Source organism: Onychostoma macrolepis, chromosome 01 (genome assembly GCF_012432095.1).
Source record: "Onychostoma macrolepis isolate SWU-2019 chromosome 01, ASM1243209v1, whole genome shotgun sequence".
In the NCBI taxonomy this organism is placed as follows: Eukaryota; Metazoa; Chordata; class Actinopteri; order Cypriniformes; family Cyprinidae; genus Onychostoma; species Onychostoma macrolepis.
In genome coordinates this window covers 38,185,170-38,200,504 of record NC_081155.1, presented here as the reverse complement: position 1 = coordinate 38,200,504, position 15,335 = coordinate 38,185,170, and the positions used below count along the sequence as shown (strand labels likewise).

Here is a 15,335-nt window from a genome sequence, read left to right as displayed (position 1 = left end):
TACATGCTTTACAGAAAAAAACAATAAAAATACTGATGAAGAAATTATTTCTGTAATGTTTAATCAAATTAACAACTAACTGCTTTTGCATTACCGCAAAATTACATACTATGGACAGTTAGATGTTTGATGCATTTGTCCTTGGTTTGTATGTAAAGCAAACATTCAAAATCAGTGATGTGTTATGAGCCTAATGTCATGAGCTTGTAAATGCATCAAATATGTACCTGACATGTGGCAGCATGCAAAATAATTACCTTCAGAGTGTCATATTTGTCATGAAGAAGATTGTGTTTTTCACGGACAGCCTCTCTTTTCTCCCCGCTAGGAGTTCTCTTGAGGAGATTTTCTCCTTTTAAGAACAGTTCATTTAGGGCATCCTCATCTATGCCCTGTGAATGAAATAGCAGACAAAATTAGCAAATTATGTCAGAAGTGCTGTCAAATCTATCTATTAGACCATTTTCAGCCGTTAAAACCCATAAGCAATGCAATGACGTACTGTGCCAGCATTTGTTACTCATGAACCAGATCCATTCCCTGAAACTCATTATGTTTCTTGTCATGAGATTTTTACGATAAGCTCGGAGGCTGTTTCAGCCTTTCGCTGCCCGTGCGGTTCCAGTGACTGAAATTAATTTTAGCCAAAGAAACAGCTGAGAGTATTTTCTTACCGCATCCTCCAGGAAATCTTCCTCTTTTAGACTTTCACCTAATTTAATCTCCTCGTCCAGCACCTGGAGCCATATATTAGCCTGTCTGTGGTACTCATCTAACTCTTGAGAGGAGGCCTGGAAGAAAATATGATAAAATATATAAAAAATCCAATTACATGCACACAAAAAATATATAGTTCCTAAGTGGGATAATAAGACAATGTCTCTGATGAATTTAAGGATCAACAAAGGAAGAGAAATCAGATGGCTCACCATGGCTTTACATATGTGCTCTATGTATTTGTATACATATATCAGACATACAGCTTTTCATAACACTACCTGTCCCATTAAAATCCTCTTTGCAACAATGTCAAATCGTTGATTGAGCTGTTCTAGCTTCGGTTTCACTTGAGCTTTACAGTGTTCCCCTCTGTTCTTTATAAGGTCCTCTGCCAGAACCTGCACCGCTTCAACTTTCCCCTTCATCTCCTCCAGCTCCATCCGCAAACCCTAGACATTCAAACAATAACAACACATCAATTTCGTGTGCTACATTTGGGGGGGTATATAGTTATTTATTTACATATTAAAACAAACAAACCTGAAACTTCTGAAACTTCAAAATGACTATATCATATCATTTGTAAATGATAACAGAAATGATGATCAATAAAACAACAAAACTTTTTTTTTTTCTGTCTGTCTGTTTTGTTCTCCCTAATGGCCTAATCTAGAGTTTTATTTGCTGCAAATTGCTTCCAATTAATGAGCCATCAAAACATTATTGTCATAGAAGAGATGGATAACTGTTTATTTAATTTGAAGGGAAAGTATGGCTGCATAAAACAATCTCTAGTCCTCAGTAATGGAGAACAGTTGGTTATCAAGTGGAATAGCTCATTGTGAGTGTGTGCTATGTGCTAGAGATGACCTTTATAACGTGCTCAACACAGCCCTGGCTGTTCATCTGGTCCAGCGTTTCTTCAGCACGATCCATCCAGGTGTTGATCTGAGAAATGTTCTGCTCAAGTGTTTTCATTTGACTCTGATAATCCTGGATGACAGACGAAGAGTTATGTTTACATTTGGCTGGTTAGCACAAAGGAAATTTGTAGCGCAAGTAAATTTCATGTCACATTAAAGAAATAGTTCACCCAGAAAATGAGCATTCTGTCATTATTCACTCACTGTCGTGTTGTTCCAAATCTGTATGACTTTATTTCTGATGCTGAACACAAAAAATACAACATTTGAAAATTGTCTTCCACGCCATTTTCAATAATAACTACAGTGAAATATAGTGGAAGGTCGCATGGGGCACTTTCACGATTCATTAATGAGGCTTTTGCGTCCTTTTTTGACATAAATTTAATTTTATGACTTCAGAAGACAGATCAGTTTTTTATAATACTCTTATGTCCATTATGAAGCATCAAAAAGTCTCTCTTCAACAGCATGGAAAAGAGTGAAAAGTGAAATCCTTTTGCATAACATGATAGAAAGTAAGTCATACAGGTTCAGAATTTTCAAGTTTGGGTGAAATATTTCTTTAATCGTTTCATTATGCCTTAGAGGCCAAGCCTTATCTCTTGACATATTGTCCCTCAGATATTTATAGTTATTTACAAAGTAGAGCAAGGAGAAAATATAGTCAAAGAGATAAAAGATGAGAAAAATGATGGAGGAAACAGCAAGTAGTAGAAAGGTAATAAAGAAGAGCGGGAGATAAATGTGCTTAACAGTTTCATAACATTATTGCCGCCTCCAGAAATCGCTGTCTGGATTTAAAGGAACAATATGGAGATGTGAAATTGAAAGGAAATGAATTTAGCCTTGTAGGGCATATTTAGCATAAGAAATATTTTGCCTAGAATAAAATGATTCAGAAAAGGGTCAGACGGTTGCTATGAATGGTTGCTCACCAGCAGGAGTTTCAGCCACTGCTCGCTCCGTGACGTCACTGCGATCCAGTTGCAGTTGAGCAGACTGACCTTGTCATCAATCAGGTTCTCTTGGCTTCGAAGTAAACCCTTCAGGGTCTCTGCCAACTCCCTCACCAGTTTCAGCTGTGGCTTATGACGCTCAGTGTCCTCCTGCGTCGCCTGAGTGGGAAAGATAATGATTTAATAGGTTGTTTTTGACCTTTTCTTGTCAAAAATGAAGTAACTTTAAGTAAAAAAAAAAAAAACACACACACCCACCTTCTTGGAAGCAAAACAGCATTGCTAATAAATTAACAATTCACCATTTCAAAAAGAATAGTTCACCAAGAAATACAACAAACATGTTTCAAAACACCTAATTTTGTGTTCTACTGGAAGGCATTTTAGGTGTGGAAAAACATGGAGGTGAGTAAATGATAACAGAACTGTAATTTTTTGGAAGAACTATTCCTTTAATGACTAGCAAACTGTTTCAGATATAAACAATGCCGCAGAAATGAAACCAGTTGAGTATTCATTTACCTTTGCCCAAGCCAACTCTGCATCCAAATCACTTGGCATGCCTTCCACTGAAGAGCGGCGCGTCAGTTCCTCATCAGTAGTTGCCAACCATTCTGTCAGACTGTTTACCTCCTTCCTAAACTTCCTTAATAACTTTAAAAGCTTCTCCAGTTCCTGCTTTCCTTCTGTTACCTGCACACAGACAAATGTTTTGTAAATCAGCCAACAAGTGTTCAACATAAATGGAAACTCCTTCAATACTATTTCAAAGATAGTTACTAAAATATATATTGTGTTCAAAAGTTTGGGTACTGTGTATACTGTAAAAACAATGTTATTACAATTTAAAATAACTGCTGATGAATAGAAAGTTTAAAAGAACAGCATTTATTTGAAATATAAATTCTAAATGTTTTTACTGCTACTTTTCATGTTACTGTTACTGGTAATTTAACGTATCCTTGCTGAATAAAAGTATTAATTTCTTCAAAAACAAAACAAAAACAAAAAAACCACTTACTGACCCCAAACTTTTGAATGGTAGTGAGAATAATCTGCCAGTAACAATACACAATGAGTAGCTGTGTCAAACTAGAACTGCACATGTCTTACATATAGCCTTGCATTCCCTTACCTGTGAACCCAAATCATTGTATGTGAGTTTGAGTGCCGTCAGCCTATCGTCCAGCTCTTTGGGTTGCTCTGTCTGCTGCTTCTGCACAATCTGTCTTCCTGTCTTTATCACCGTCTCCACCTCCATTTTCACCTCACTCAGATTCTTATAGAACTTCTACATTGGGGAAATAGAGAATGTGATTAAACTTGCTGCCTGACAAGAACCAAATAGCAACGTATGATTAAACAAAAACTACAATTAAACAGTTAGAAATTAGTAAAATTAGAACTTTAACAAAACACAGAATAAATATCATACCGTATGAAGTAATCGGTTCAATCTCCACAATTATTCATGCATTAACAATTGATACATTTATAAAATAAGGTTAAAGGCTATTAAAACACCAAGCACCCTACATTACCCACCATGCACTGCTCCAACTGTGACTGTACCACCTCCTGCTCCACACTCCGAATACTCAGCACTCCCAGCTTCCCTTTCACCTCCTCTAACACTCGCTCACATTCCTTCAACCGTTGATCAAAGTTAGCCGGCTTTTGGAAAATCCGGAACTTGCCTTTAACTTCCAATAGTTTATCCTAAACAGACACAAAAAACAAGCATTTATTAACAGGTATTTGATTACTTGTTTATTATTTGATGAATGTATTTAAGCAGGAAGTACGGTGGCCCAGTAGTGCACGACACAACGAAATCTCCACAACAAAACAAAATTGCCACAACACAATGCATAGAACTAATTTCGTTGTGTTGTGGCTTGTTTCCGTTGGGTTATGCTAATTTCGTTGTGTTGTGGCTTGTTTCCTTTGTATTGTGCTAATTTCAGTGTGTTGTGGCTTGTTTCCGTTGTGCTAATTTCATTGTGTTGCGGCTTGTGTCCGTTGTCTTGTGCTAATTCTGTTGTGTTGCGTTGGGTTGTGCTAATTCCGTTGTGTTGCGGCTTGTTTCCGTTTTGTTATGCTAATTTCGTTGTGTTGTGGCTTGTTTCCGTTGTGTTATGCTAATTTCGTTGTGTTATGCTAATTTCGCTGTGTTGCAGCTTGTTTCCGTTGGGTTGTGCTAATTCCGTTGTGTTGCGGCTTGTTTCCGTTGTGTTATGCTAATTTCGTTGTGTTGTGGCTTGTTTCCGTTCTGTTATGCTAATTTCGTTGTGTTGTGCTAATTTCGTTGTGTTGTGGCTTGTTTCCGTTGTGTAGTGGCTTGTTTCCTTTGTATTGTGCTAATTTCGTTGTGTTGTGGCTTGTTTCCTTTGTATTGTGCTAATTTCGTTGTGTTGTGGCTTGTTTCCTTTGTATTGTGCTAATTTCAGTTTTGCGTCTTGTTTCCGTTGTGTTGTGCTAATTTCGATGTGTTGTTGCTTGTTTCTGTTGTGTTGTGCTAATTTCAGTGTGTTGTGCTAATTTCAGCGTGTTGCGCTAATGTTGTTGTGTTGTGGCTTGTTTCCGTTGTATTGTGGCATGTTTCTGTTGTGTTAATTTCGTTGTGTTGTGGCATGTTTCCGTTGTATTGTGCTAATTTCAGTGTGTTGTGGCTTGTTTCTGTTGTGTTGTGGCTTGCTTCTGTTGTGCTAATTTCGTTGTGTTGTGGCTTGTTTCTGTTGTGTTGTGCTAATTTCAGTGTGTTGTGGCTTGTTTCCGTTGTGTTGTACCACAAAAAAACTAAAAAAATCAGCTATTCAAAATTATAATGATCTGTGACTCTTACATATGTTGCATCAATCTCTTCAATCACTTTCTCTGATGCGTCAACCTCGACAGCCTTTTTCTTCATGTCATCGAGAGTCACCTCATGACCATTCAACTCAGTCTGAATTTTCTGTTTAATGAGATAATAATAAGGCAATAATAATTATCTTTAAATAAAAATATATACAAAATAAATAAAAATCCCTGAGACCCGGTTTCGAAGAAACCTGCTAAATAAAATAAAATAATAAAAAATAAAAAATAAAATAATGTTTATTTGGCCCATACATATGACATAATATGAATACCTGTGCCTCCTGCGGTATCTGTGCAGCGTCTATGCCATCTGCTATGTAAGCAGTCAAATGTCGGTCAGTGGTGTTCAGAGAGTCCTGAATGAGGCGCAGGGTTTTGTCGTTCTCCTGGGCCCACTGCAAGCTCTTCTCCAGCTGCTGTCGCCTTTGTAGAGCCTGTTTTTGACATCAGAATGCAGAAGAGAATCAAAACATGAGAAAATCCAATGAATATACTTACAGTTTCAGCTGCAGCAATACAACAAGTTCCTACCCTTTGCATTAGTTCATCCCAGCGTGTGTTGTAGTCCTCCACTTTTTTGTGTATGAGCTCATCAAGGACTCTGCCATCCATAAGGGTCTGGGCTAATTCACGGATCTGGTTGCGGTTATATTCAGGATGCTCTCTAATCATGGTGTCTAAGGACTGGAAGGGAATGGGAAACCACTTTAATACCTATGATTTAGATGTCATTTGAAAACATAAAACTTAATAAATGATGCTTTCCATGGTGATGGTGCAAGATTGAATTTTTGGTATTTTATCATCATAAGTGCAAGTATTAGCTTATAGGAAAGAAAAAAACACAAATTAGATCTATTTAATATCTCACATTTTCTCCTAGGCAACAAACTGAGTTTGTTCTGGTAGCATTCCTCATTTTTAAAGAAGTTTTGGATAAAAGGGTCTGCTAAATCCATAAATGTTTTGCTAAAGTCTCCTAATTCTCAATTTGGAAAATGTGTGTAACCTCTAGAGCAGGGGTTCCCAAAGTTTTTTGTCAGTTGAACCACTTAGATGTAAAATATTTACTCGAAATACCCGCAAAGAAGTTAATAGTTCAATAATTTAACAACACATTCACATATTTGTGGTTCTCTGATGTCACATCACATGCAACTAAACAAATAAAATATTTAATAATTTTTAGTAAGTGTTTCATTTTTTAAATTTTTTTATTATTATATACAGGTCTGCACAGCTTGGACAAAAAAAATTGCAATTGAAATTTGAGCTGTGATTTGCAAAATAACTGATTTTGAACAATATTGTGATTCAGTTTTTTTATTTATTTTTTTATTTATTTATTTATTGTAAGTTTCCATTTAAATTATAATTTTCAAACATTTTCTTTTCGACAACTCACAAACCCCTGTTTGGAAAACACTGCTCTACAGTTTCAGAAAAGATCATCAATAATCATCTGAGAAACGTCTGAGACAAAGTGGAAACTCCAATAAGAATGGCATTTATGTCAGTGTCCCGCAATATGAAAGAGTAACCTCTAAACAATAAAATGTTCCTCTGGGACAGAGTCACCTTTACAAGTCAAACTCTTACCTAAAATGAAAACTGTGTCATCATTTACTCACACTCATGTCATTCCAAACCTCTCTGCTCTTATTTTTCCAGTAGAACGCAAAAAGAAATTTATTTATACAGCTCTTTTAACATCAACAGGTCATGGTGACCACAGGCTGTCAAGCTATAAAAAGGAGGAACAGAGCATACGACTTGTACACAATATTTGTTTCTAAAACCACATAATATCCTTATGTGAAAACCAGACCAAAAACTATTCTTTTAAAACAACCTATATTTAACCTTCCTTTAAAACAACCTAAAGTAACCTATTTTTTATACGACTGGCTTTCAAGAGGCTTCCTCTGCTAAACAGTCTCATAATATCTCTGGAGTTCATCTCAAAGATTTTTAGCACTCACAGTCAAAGCTTCTTCTATTTCCTCTACACCTCCCTGAAGGCTTTCGGTTTCATCAAGTTTCTTCTCCAGTAGGTCCATCCAGGCATTCTCCAACTCCAAATAAGACAGCAGCTCACACCAGCATGCCCACACCTCCTACAACAGCCAACAGAAATGGGCATGTGGTTAGTCAAACATATCACATTGGGCCTGGGTCCTGAGAATTTGATCAAAGGTTAGAAGAACCACATTAGTGGTTTGAACTGAAAGAGCCTGGCGCTAGCAACATCAAAGTCGTGGATTTGATTCCCAGGGAACACACACACACACTGATAAAGTGTAAATCTAAAAAGGACTTTAAGTTGCTTTGGATGAAAGCGTCTGCCAAATAAATAAATGTCAATGAACGAGACACTATCTGACTCCTGAGCACAACCCCATCACTGGCACAATATCAAGCTCACCTCTAAAGTCTTGCATTTTCCATCGAGCCGGCTGCACAGTCGCTGGTAGTTAGAAGTCAAACCATCCAGTTCTGCCTTTAGGGCATCATGGGCCGCAGGAGGAGCCTTTGAAATGAAATTGGTGACTTTATCCGTCAGTAGCTTCACCTTTGTTTCCTTTTGATGGACTTCCTCTTGAGCCCGCTGAGTGGGAGAGAGGAGAGGAGATTACGTGAGCATTCAGATGTTTTCACCAAGGTTAGTGAACATCAGGATTCTCTTAAGCCTCTGCTTGCAAAGTTAAGCTAAGTTTGGCACTGGGACAGAGAGAATACAAGATCCCCGCTGTTGACTGTTGAACTTGGGAAGTTAAACAAAAATGTGACCCATTTACTTCATAAAAAGCACAAGGCAACAGGATCACATAGAGGTGAAAAGCTTCTGCGCATCGAGACGGAACCTGTTAGGAAATGAATATATTTCAGTTGTCTAGGTGTCAGTCTTCTGCTATCATGACAACTGTCTGGGGAGCTTCTCAGACACTTTGTTCTCAGCACAACATGTTCGTTTTTCTTTTCTTTAAAGTTTGGTGTCTTGGCATTTTCAATGAATGGGGTACAAATTGGTGTCCCCTGACTGTTGTTAAAAGTAATGAAGACACAAATCCCATGTTCTCAAGTGAGATTAGATGTGTTAGATAAGCTATTATCGAACATAAAACTAACACAGCACGAAAAGTAGTCAAACAATGTCTGTCTCCCTCTTAAAATGTGGATTTTGGCTTGTTCCACCTCCTGTTAGATCCTGTTCTTTTTGAGGTATCCAACATTAGAAATGTCATAATTTTGACACAATTGATATTCAATTCTTTGCAGAAATAAAATATTTTAATACATTTAATTATTGATAGTTAGTCAGTCCAAAAACATTTAGCTGTGTCCTACATTTTGCATGCAACCCTGTAACCACATGATTTATATATATATATGTAATATAATATGCAATATAATTTATTACATTTAGTATTTATTTAATGCTTAGGTAGAAAGAAATAACTAAATTACAAAAACTAGCATTTAAAATTCTAAACATGTCCTACATTTTGGTAGCAGGGTTGCCAAATGTGCAAATTTCCAATACAAAAATAAATAAATACATTTTTTAATTTGACTCTCTTTTTTAGTGACTATTTTTTGCCGAAAAAGAATAAAAATGAATATCTTTATTCAAGTTTTAACCTTTGTTTTTTTAGCGCCTCAAGATACTCCCACAGAAAAGAAACATTATCAGTGTGAACGCTTTCATAAACCACAACATGAATAAATGAAGAACAAATAGAGACATTTGCTTGTTTACCCAACAACAACAACAAAAAAATCACATTAAAGTTATCTACCTATTTAATAATGTCTCAAATTATGTTAGGTTGAATGATTTTTGTATGTTTTAACCAAATTCTTTCAAGACCAAATTATCTAAGTTATGATATACATATTATGTCTTAAAGGGGTCATCGGATGCCCATTTTGCATTCTTTAGGGTCTTAATTAAAAGTCTATAATGTACTTTGGTTAAAATTTCTCAATGGTAGTGTAAAAAACACCTTTTTTACCCTGTCAAAATCAGCTCTGTTTTCATCAAGCTGTTTTTTAGTCTATGTTGCTTTAAATGCTAATGAGCTCTGCTGACCCCACCCCTCTCTTCCGTGGGTTGACGAGCAGACTGTTTACAAATTTATAAAAAAACCCTTATACTCCTTCTGTAGGTGAGGCTGGATTATGAATGATTCGCGCGAACATAGACGCATTTAGGCAGATTGGGGATCGGCGCATTCACTTCAAAGCAAAAGTAACGTTAATCCTCTGCGTCTTCAGCAGCTCAGATGTCGGGAGTAAATGATGACTGCTATATTCATTATTACATCCAACAACAAAGCACCTCAATCGCTTAATCTGAGACATCTTGTCTTCCCCTGCACCGGAGTCTCGGCTCTCGGCTCACTCAGGGCGAGTCTAAGGTAAGACAGCCTTGTCAATCAACTATCGGGGGACCGGCCTGTACAGAACTACATCATTCTGACAGGAATCTCAGAACAGCCTGATTTGAGAAAAGGAATTTTAAAATAAGGATTTTAAAAAACCCACTGGGTGGATTTTTATAATTATAGGATGGATGTGTACATACACTTCCAACACACATTTATGTTCAAACAACTTGAAAAGTGAATTTTGCATCCGATGACCCCTTTAAATGAATAATTTTAACTCTATACTCTTACTATATGTCTACAATTATTTTTAATTTTCCAGAGAAACATCTACGATGCTATAATTAAGAGACGCCAATGACAACTCCATTAAGTTTTCTAAACAATGACATCTTCCTCTGAAGAAACATGTTTAAAAAGAACAAACCTTCAGTTCCTCCACTGCCTTATGAAGCTCCTCAGGTGTCTTGTACTGGAAGTCTCGTTCCAGATACTCTTCCTCTGCCTGAGTGATCCACTCCTGCATTTCTTGCATCTCCTTCCTCAAACTCACCGTCATGTCCAGCCCTCCTTTCAGGGCTGATTTCTTTGCATATGCCTGAGGACCAACAAAAACACATTTTTGTTTTAATGACTACCTGAAAACTGCAGAAAAATGCTGTAATAACATCAAAGTTTGGCTTAGATATCGCCTAGGTGCGAAAATGGTATGCGTGGGCTTTTAAAGATGACTAAATTGTACCTCACCTCGTAATTAATTAGTATAATGCACCGTAAGCCCATGTGGCCCGTTAATTACCTGTTTGCAAATGAGCTCCCACTGAGCATTGAGCTCATCAAGCATCTTCTGTATTTTGATGGCAAACGGTGTCTCAGCTTCCCTCTTCAAGGCCAGTCCCACCTCATTGATGCCATTCAGACTTGGTTGGACGGTGTGGATGTCGTTCACCAGAGCCTGGCAAATCAAAGGAGAATGTTTGAAATAGATGGTCTTGGCCATCCTGAAAACCAGGTCATGCCAATGCATTGACCCAATTCTACTAGATAGAAGCGAAGCTATTGCCATTATTGTAGCTAACTTACCATGGGGCACGAAAATACTGAGATACCATTTGAAAAATGTAATTTCGTGTTAAGCTACAGTTCATGACTAATAATATGAAAAATCATTTCCTGCCATTGCCTGAAAAGAGAAGGCAGGGTCTTTACTGAGTCAGGTCCCAACGGGTTTACGGCTTATTCATCCACCGCTGCGGCTATATTAGCAGGTCTCCCAACATATTTTTGCAGATTTCATCTTAATGAGAAACAGCTCTTCCTCTTCCAGACCAATGCTTTAATTTAGGCTATGCTTCGCCTCTGCATAAAAAGCACTCTCTTCTGAATTTTAATTTTTGGGCCATGTTTGTGAAACACAATGGTGAGTTTCTGGATCACGGTTGTTATTTTAGCACATCTTGCTCTAGGTCAGTATAGCATCAAGAGCTCTATTCGAGTTTGAACCACAAACTTAAGTTTTTATTGCTAAATAAATAAAGACTGTCCTCACCGTGCACTGTTCCAACTGTTTCTCCAAAGCCTCTGCATCTCCCAGAGCTGGCCATTCCTCATTCAGGAAAACATCCACTTCTGCCATCCACTTCTGCAGAGTCTTTGTGTCATTCTACCATGGAATGAAATAATGGGTTATCTGAAGATGCAGTCACACTTTCTGCTGCAGCAACCCATAGAAATTTAACAAAAATATAAATAATATTAACATAAAACTAACAAATCACACATATTCCTTATGTAATATTCCTTATCACTAACAATAGTATATGTGGTGTTTTTGGTAAACATGTTTTATATTAATACTAAGTCTATTAAGTGAGGCAATCGATCCTTTTGCAGTTTTATGCACTTTTGTATTTTTAAAAAATATATGTTTTGGCTACCACCTTTATTTTATCTTATTTTGGAAGTGTATGAGACGAAACAATCAAATACGTTCATACACAAGGCATACACTAAGTACGTGCTAACATGATTTTAGTTAAAAAATTACTTCGTAACCTTTTCTGTGTAAAGTTACAGTGTAACCATGTTTATAAGTTTGTTGCCACATTTTTCAAATGACCTTAAAAGTAATGAGAACAACTTTACAGCTCAAATAATACACGTTTTAACAAAAGAATGAATGTGAAGTGTTTTATAAAATTACAAGCTTCATATTTAAAAGTCTAAATCACTTGCAATGTAAGTGCCTCAGTGTAAACTTGATTTTTGCTCTTTTTAAAGAGAACAAGTTACAAGTTATTACAAGTGACAAATGCTGTTGACTGAGCTTAATTTCTACTGAACCGAGAATCGTCACCTGAGATATAAAACAGCAACCTTTAAGCAATAAATTTCTCTTCTCGGAGTTCAAAACCTTATAGGCTCTCTGGATAGGCAGCTGACTAGGTGTTGAGACACAGCCAACATCTTCAGGTGCCTGCATTCCAGTACATTTTACTTGGAAAGCACCCAGCGTGGTGTAGGTGAAGTGTGTCTGCTTCAGAGAAACTAGAGCCAGTGTAATTTGAGGAAAAGCCTCATCAGCATATTGTTTCAGCACGTGCCTGGAACTGCTGTAATTTGGTCATGTGATCCTGCAGCTTCTGGATGTTGTCCTCCAGCTGCTCAGACACACGCCTCCAGCGCACCATCACATTGTCCAGCTCGGTCCGGTACTTCTGACAGATCTCTGGAGGTGCTTTCTGGAACACCTGCTCAGCCATTTTATTGAGGTCATCCACGTCACCCTGATGCTCCTTCTGTGCTGCTTGAATTGACTGAAAAATAGTTTGGCTCTCATTCAATGTGCATAAAAAAAAAAAAAAAATTTAAAATTAAAAAGTACATTAAGCAAAAATACTAATAATAGATAGATAAATCTATGAATATTGATTGATAAAAAATAAAATAAAAATAAAAATAAAAAATCACAAATTACATGTTCCTCATGATCTACCATAGTAAATGTTGCATTTTGGTAAATATGTTTATAATAATTAATAATCATATTATGTGGTACAATCTACTTCAAATCTCCTAGAAACCAAACCAACCTACTAGAAACCAAAATAACATTGATTTCTGTTGATTTATATTTATTTCATTCATACTAAATATTACCATAAATGTTTAAGTGTGTAATTGTTTGAATTTACTTTCTCATATGCCAGGTTAATGTGCATATCACACTTGGAATCTTGTACAATTTAATAATGCTTTCAGCCCCATTTAACACATTCACTAATAAAATAAACATATTTTAAAATGAATGGAATGGTTTGAATTAATTTGGCATAATTCTGGAGATTTTATTTAAAAATAAGAACACAAACTGCAAATAAGGTCAGTAGATTCTGTCAGTAGTGTCTGGATAGAAGTATACTATTTGTATTTGTAAACACTACTATTCAAATATTTGGGGTCTTTAATATTTGAAAATGCTTTTTTTATTATGTTCACAAAAAAATTCATTTATTTAATCAAAAATACAGTAAAAGTATTACAATTTAAAATAACTGTTTTCTATCAAGTTAAATAGAGTTATTGTCTCCCAAAAGAAAGAACTGACTCTGAACAGCGTAAATGAGTCATTAGAAATTTAAATTTAATTTAAATTAAAAAATTTACAGAAATATGGCAATGGGCGTATCATTTCTGTTTGCGGTAGACCAATCACAACAGACTGGGCCATCTGACCAATCAGAGCAGAGTAGGCTTACAGAAAGAAGGGTTTTAGAGAGACTGAATCTTAGAACTGCTTCAAACAAATCTTTTGAGAATCGTTAGAAAATTAGGTTATATTAAATGCATATTTTGAGAAAAGGAAAGCGTTGTTTGACATTGCATGCATGTAAGCCTATTGTAGGAGACTCCCAAAACAATATTATGCACCTTTAATATAATATTTTAAATAGTGCTGTCAAACGATTAATCACATCCAAAATAAAAGTTTTTGTTTACATAATATATGTATGTGTACTGTGTATATTTATTATGTACATATAAATACACACACATATGGTATATATTTAGAAAATATTTACATGTGTTTATATTATATATTTATATTCATATAATTTAATTTATATGTAAATATATTTAATATATAAACATAACATATTTTTCTTAAATATATACATGCATGTGTGTGTATTTATATATACTGTACGTAATAAATATATACAGTACACACAAATATATTATGTAAACAAAATGTTTTATTTTGGTTGCGATTAATCGCGATTAATCATTTGACAGCACTAATTTTAAACAATTTATTAAATAAATGTATTCCTGTGATAGCAAAGCTGTATTTCAGTAGCCACTATTACTGTCTTCAGTGTCAAATGATCCTTCATAAACGATAATAATTATTCTAAATGTGTAAATATATTCAACAGAGATGTCATATATATAATAATAATCATTGTTTTTAAATGAGTCTTAAGCGCTTCAGTAAAATCTCATACCTTGATGTCTTTGAGCCTCTGCTCCATGACAGGGTACTCAGTCACTGCTGTGGAGGGGATGGCTAGTTTATTCTCACACTGCTGCAGCCAGGCCAGCAGCGCTGCCATCACATCCTTATAACGTGCTGGTGGAAGACTAGACTGGACTAATACAAGAGAAAAAAAAAAAAAACATGTCTCTTACACAACATCTGCCAGCAGTCCTGCAGTTTTACACAGATGCCGAATGTCCATCATTCACAAAATTCAACAAATGCCCCACTTCCTATATGTTTGTTTTTCACAAATGATCAAATCATTATCAAATCATCTGATTATGTTTCAGCAACTATTCAGAGTGAAGTACTGTCAGAGTCATTTTTAATCACATTTTAGCATTCTGCATAATTCTGAAGATTTTCTCACACAATCAGCATTGAAAATAGTTTAAGAATCTTTCTAAATTGTGTAGAAACTTACTAGACATGAATAACCTTTCAGCCAGAGAGTACTTAAAAATTAGAACAATTCCATGAATGTTTCAGACACTTTTGTAGCATAATAGGATAGAGATGCTCGTTGATTTGAAAGATTTATGAAAATGCTGCCAGCTCAGAGGCTAACGTAATCAAACCAGACCACACTGCAGTCTGAATCCTACGTAAGTGCTGCGTTAGTACAGTATGTGAGTGATCCACTTTTAAACTCCCTCAACGTTAACCCAAATAGCATAGCACTAGACACCCCTCACCCAGAACAAGCTGTCTTTCTCTGGCCCTCAGGTCCTCGAGGACATGGTGGTAGTGCTCTTGGAAGGCAGAGATGTCAGCATCAAAGAGAACAGGCGTCTCTTCTTTCTGCTGCAGCTCCTGAAGTTGTTCATGCAGCTTGTCCACTTGTGGTTGTAGAGAAGAGAGGCGAGCGATCTCATCCTGTGAAAGGTAATAAAGCATTAGCTAAGTCATATAATGGCTCAAATACTGGCAGGAAAAT

General features: G+C 36.2%; 1 protein-coding gene across 5 annotated transcripts in view; it reads right to left on the bottom strand.

The window, feature by feature from the left end:
- The window catches only part of dmd (dystrophin), a 104,859-nt gene that overhangs the window by 53,686 nt on the left and 35,838 nt on the right, over positions 1-15,335 (bottom strand). For all 5 annotated transcript variants that reach the window (XM_058769897.1, XM_058769934.1, XM_058769905.1 and 2 more), the window contains 19 exons: positions 15,094-15,274; positions 14,364-14,509; positions 12,459-12,671; positions 11,405-11,518; positions 10,655-10,810; positions 10,283-10,453; positions 7,890-8,072; positions 7,447-7,581; positions 5,996-6,148; positions 5,737-5,898; positions 5,448-5,558; positions 4,148-4,321; positions 3,738-3,893; positions 3,125-3,295; positions 2,582-2,761; positions 1,591-1,713; positions 999-1,169; positions 675-791; positions 258-392 (listed from right to left, as the gene is read on the bottom strand). In XM_058769897.1, coding sequence (XP_058625880.1) covers positions 258-392; positions 675-791; positions 999-1,169; positions 1,591-1,713; positions 2,582-2,761; positions 3,125-3,295; positions 3,738-3,893; positions 4,148-4,321; positions 5,448-5,558; positions 5,737-5,898; positions 5,996-6,148; positions 7,447-7,581; positions 7,890-8,072; positions 10,283-10,453; positions 10,655-10,810; positions 11,405-11,518; positions 12,459-12,671; positions 14,364-14,509; positions 15,094-15,274 — 2,952 coding nt within the window. The remainder of the gene's footprint in view (positions 1-257; positions 393-674; positions 792-998; positions 1,170-1,590; positions 1,714-2,581; positions 2,762-3,124; positions 3,296-3,737; positions 3,894-4,147; positions 4,322-5,447; positions 5,559-5,736; positions 5,899-5,995; positions 6,149-7,446; positions 7,582-7,889; positions 8,073-10,282; positions 10,454-10,654; positions 10,811-11,404; positions 11,519-12,458; positions 12,672-14,363; positions 14,510-15,093; positions 15,275-15,335) is intronic.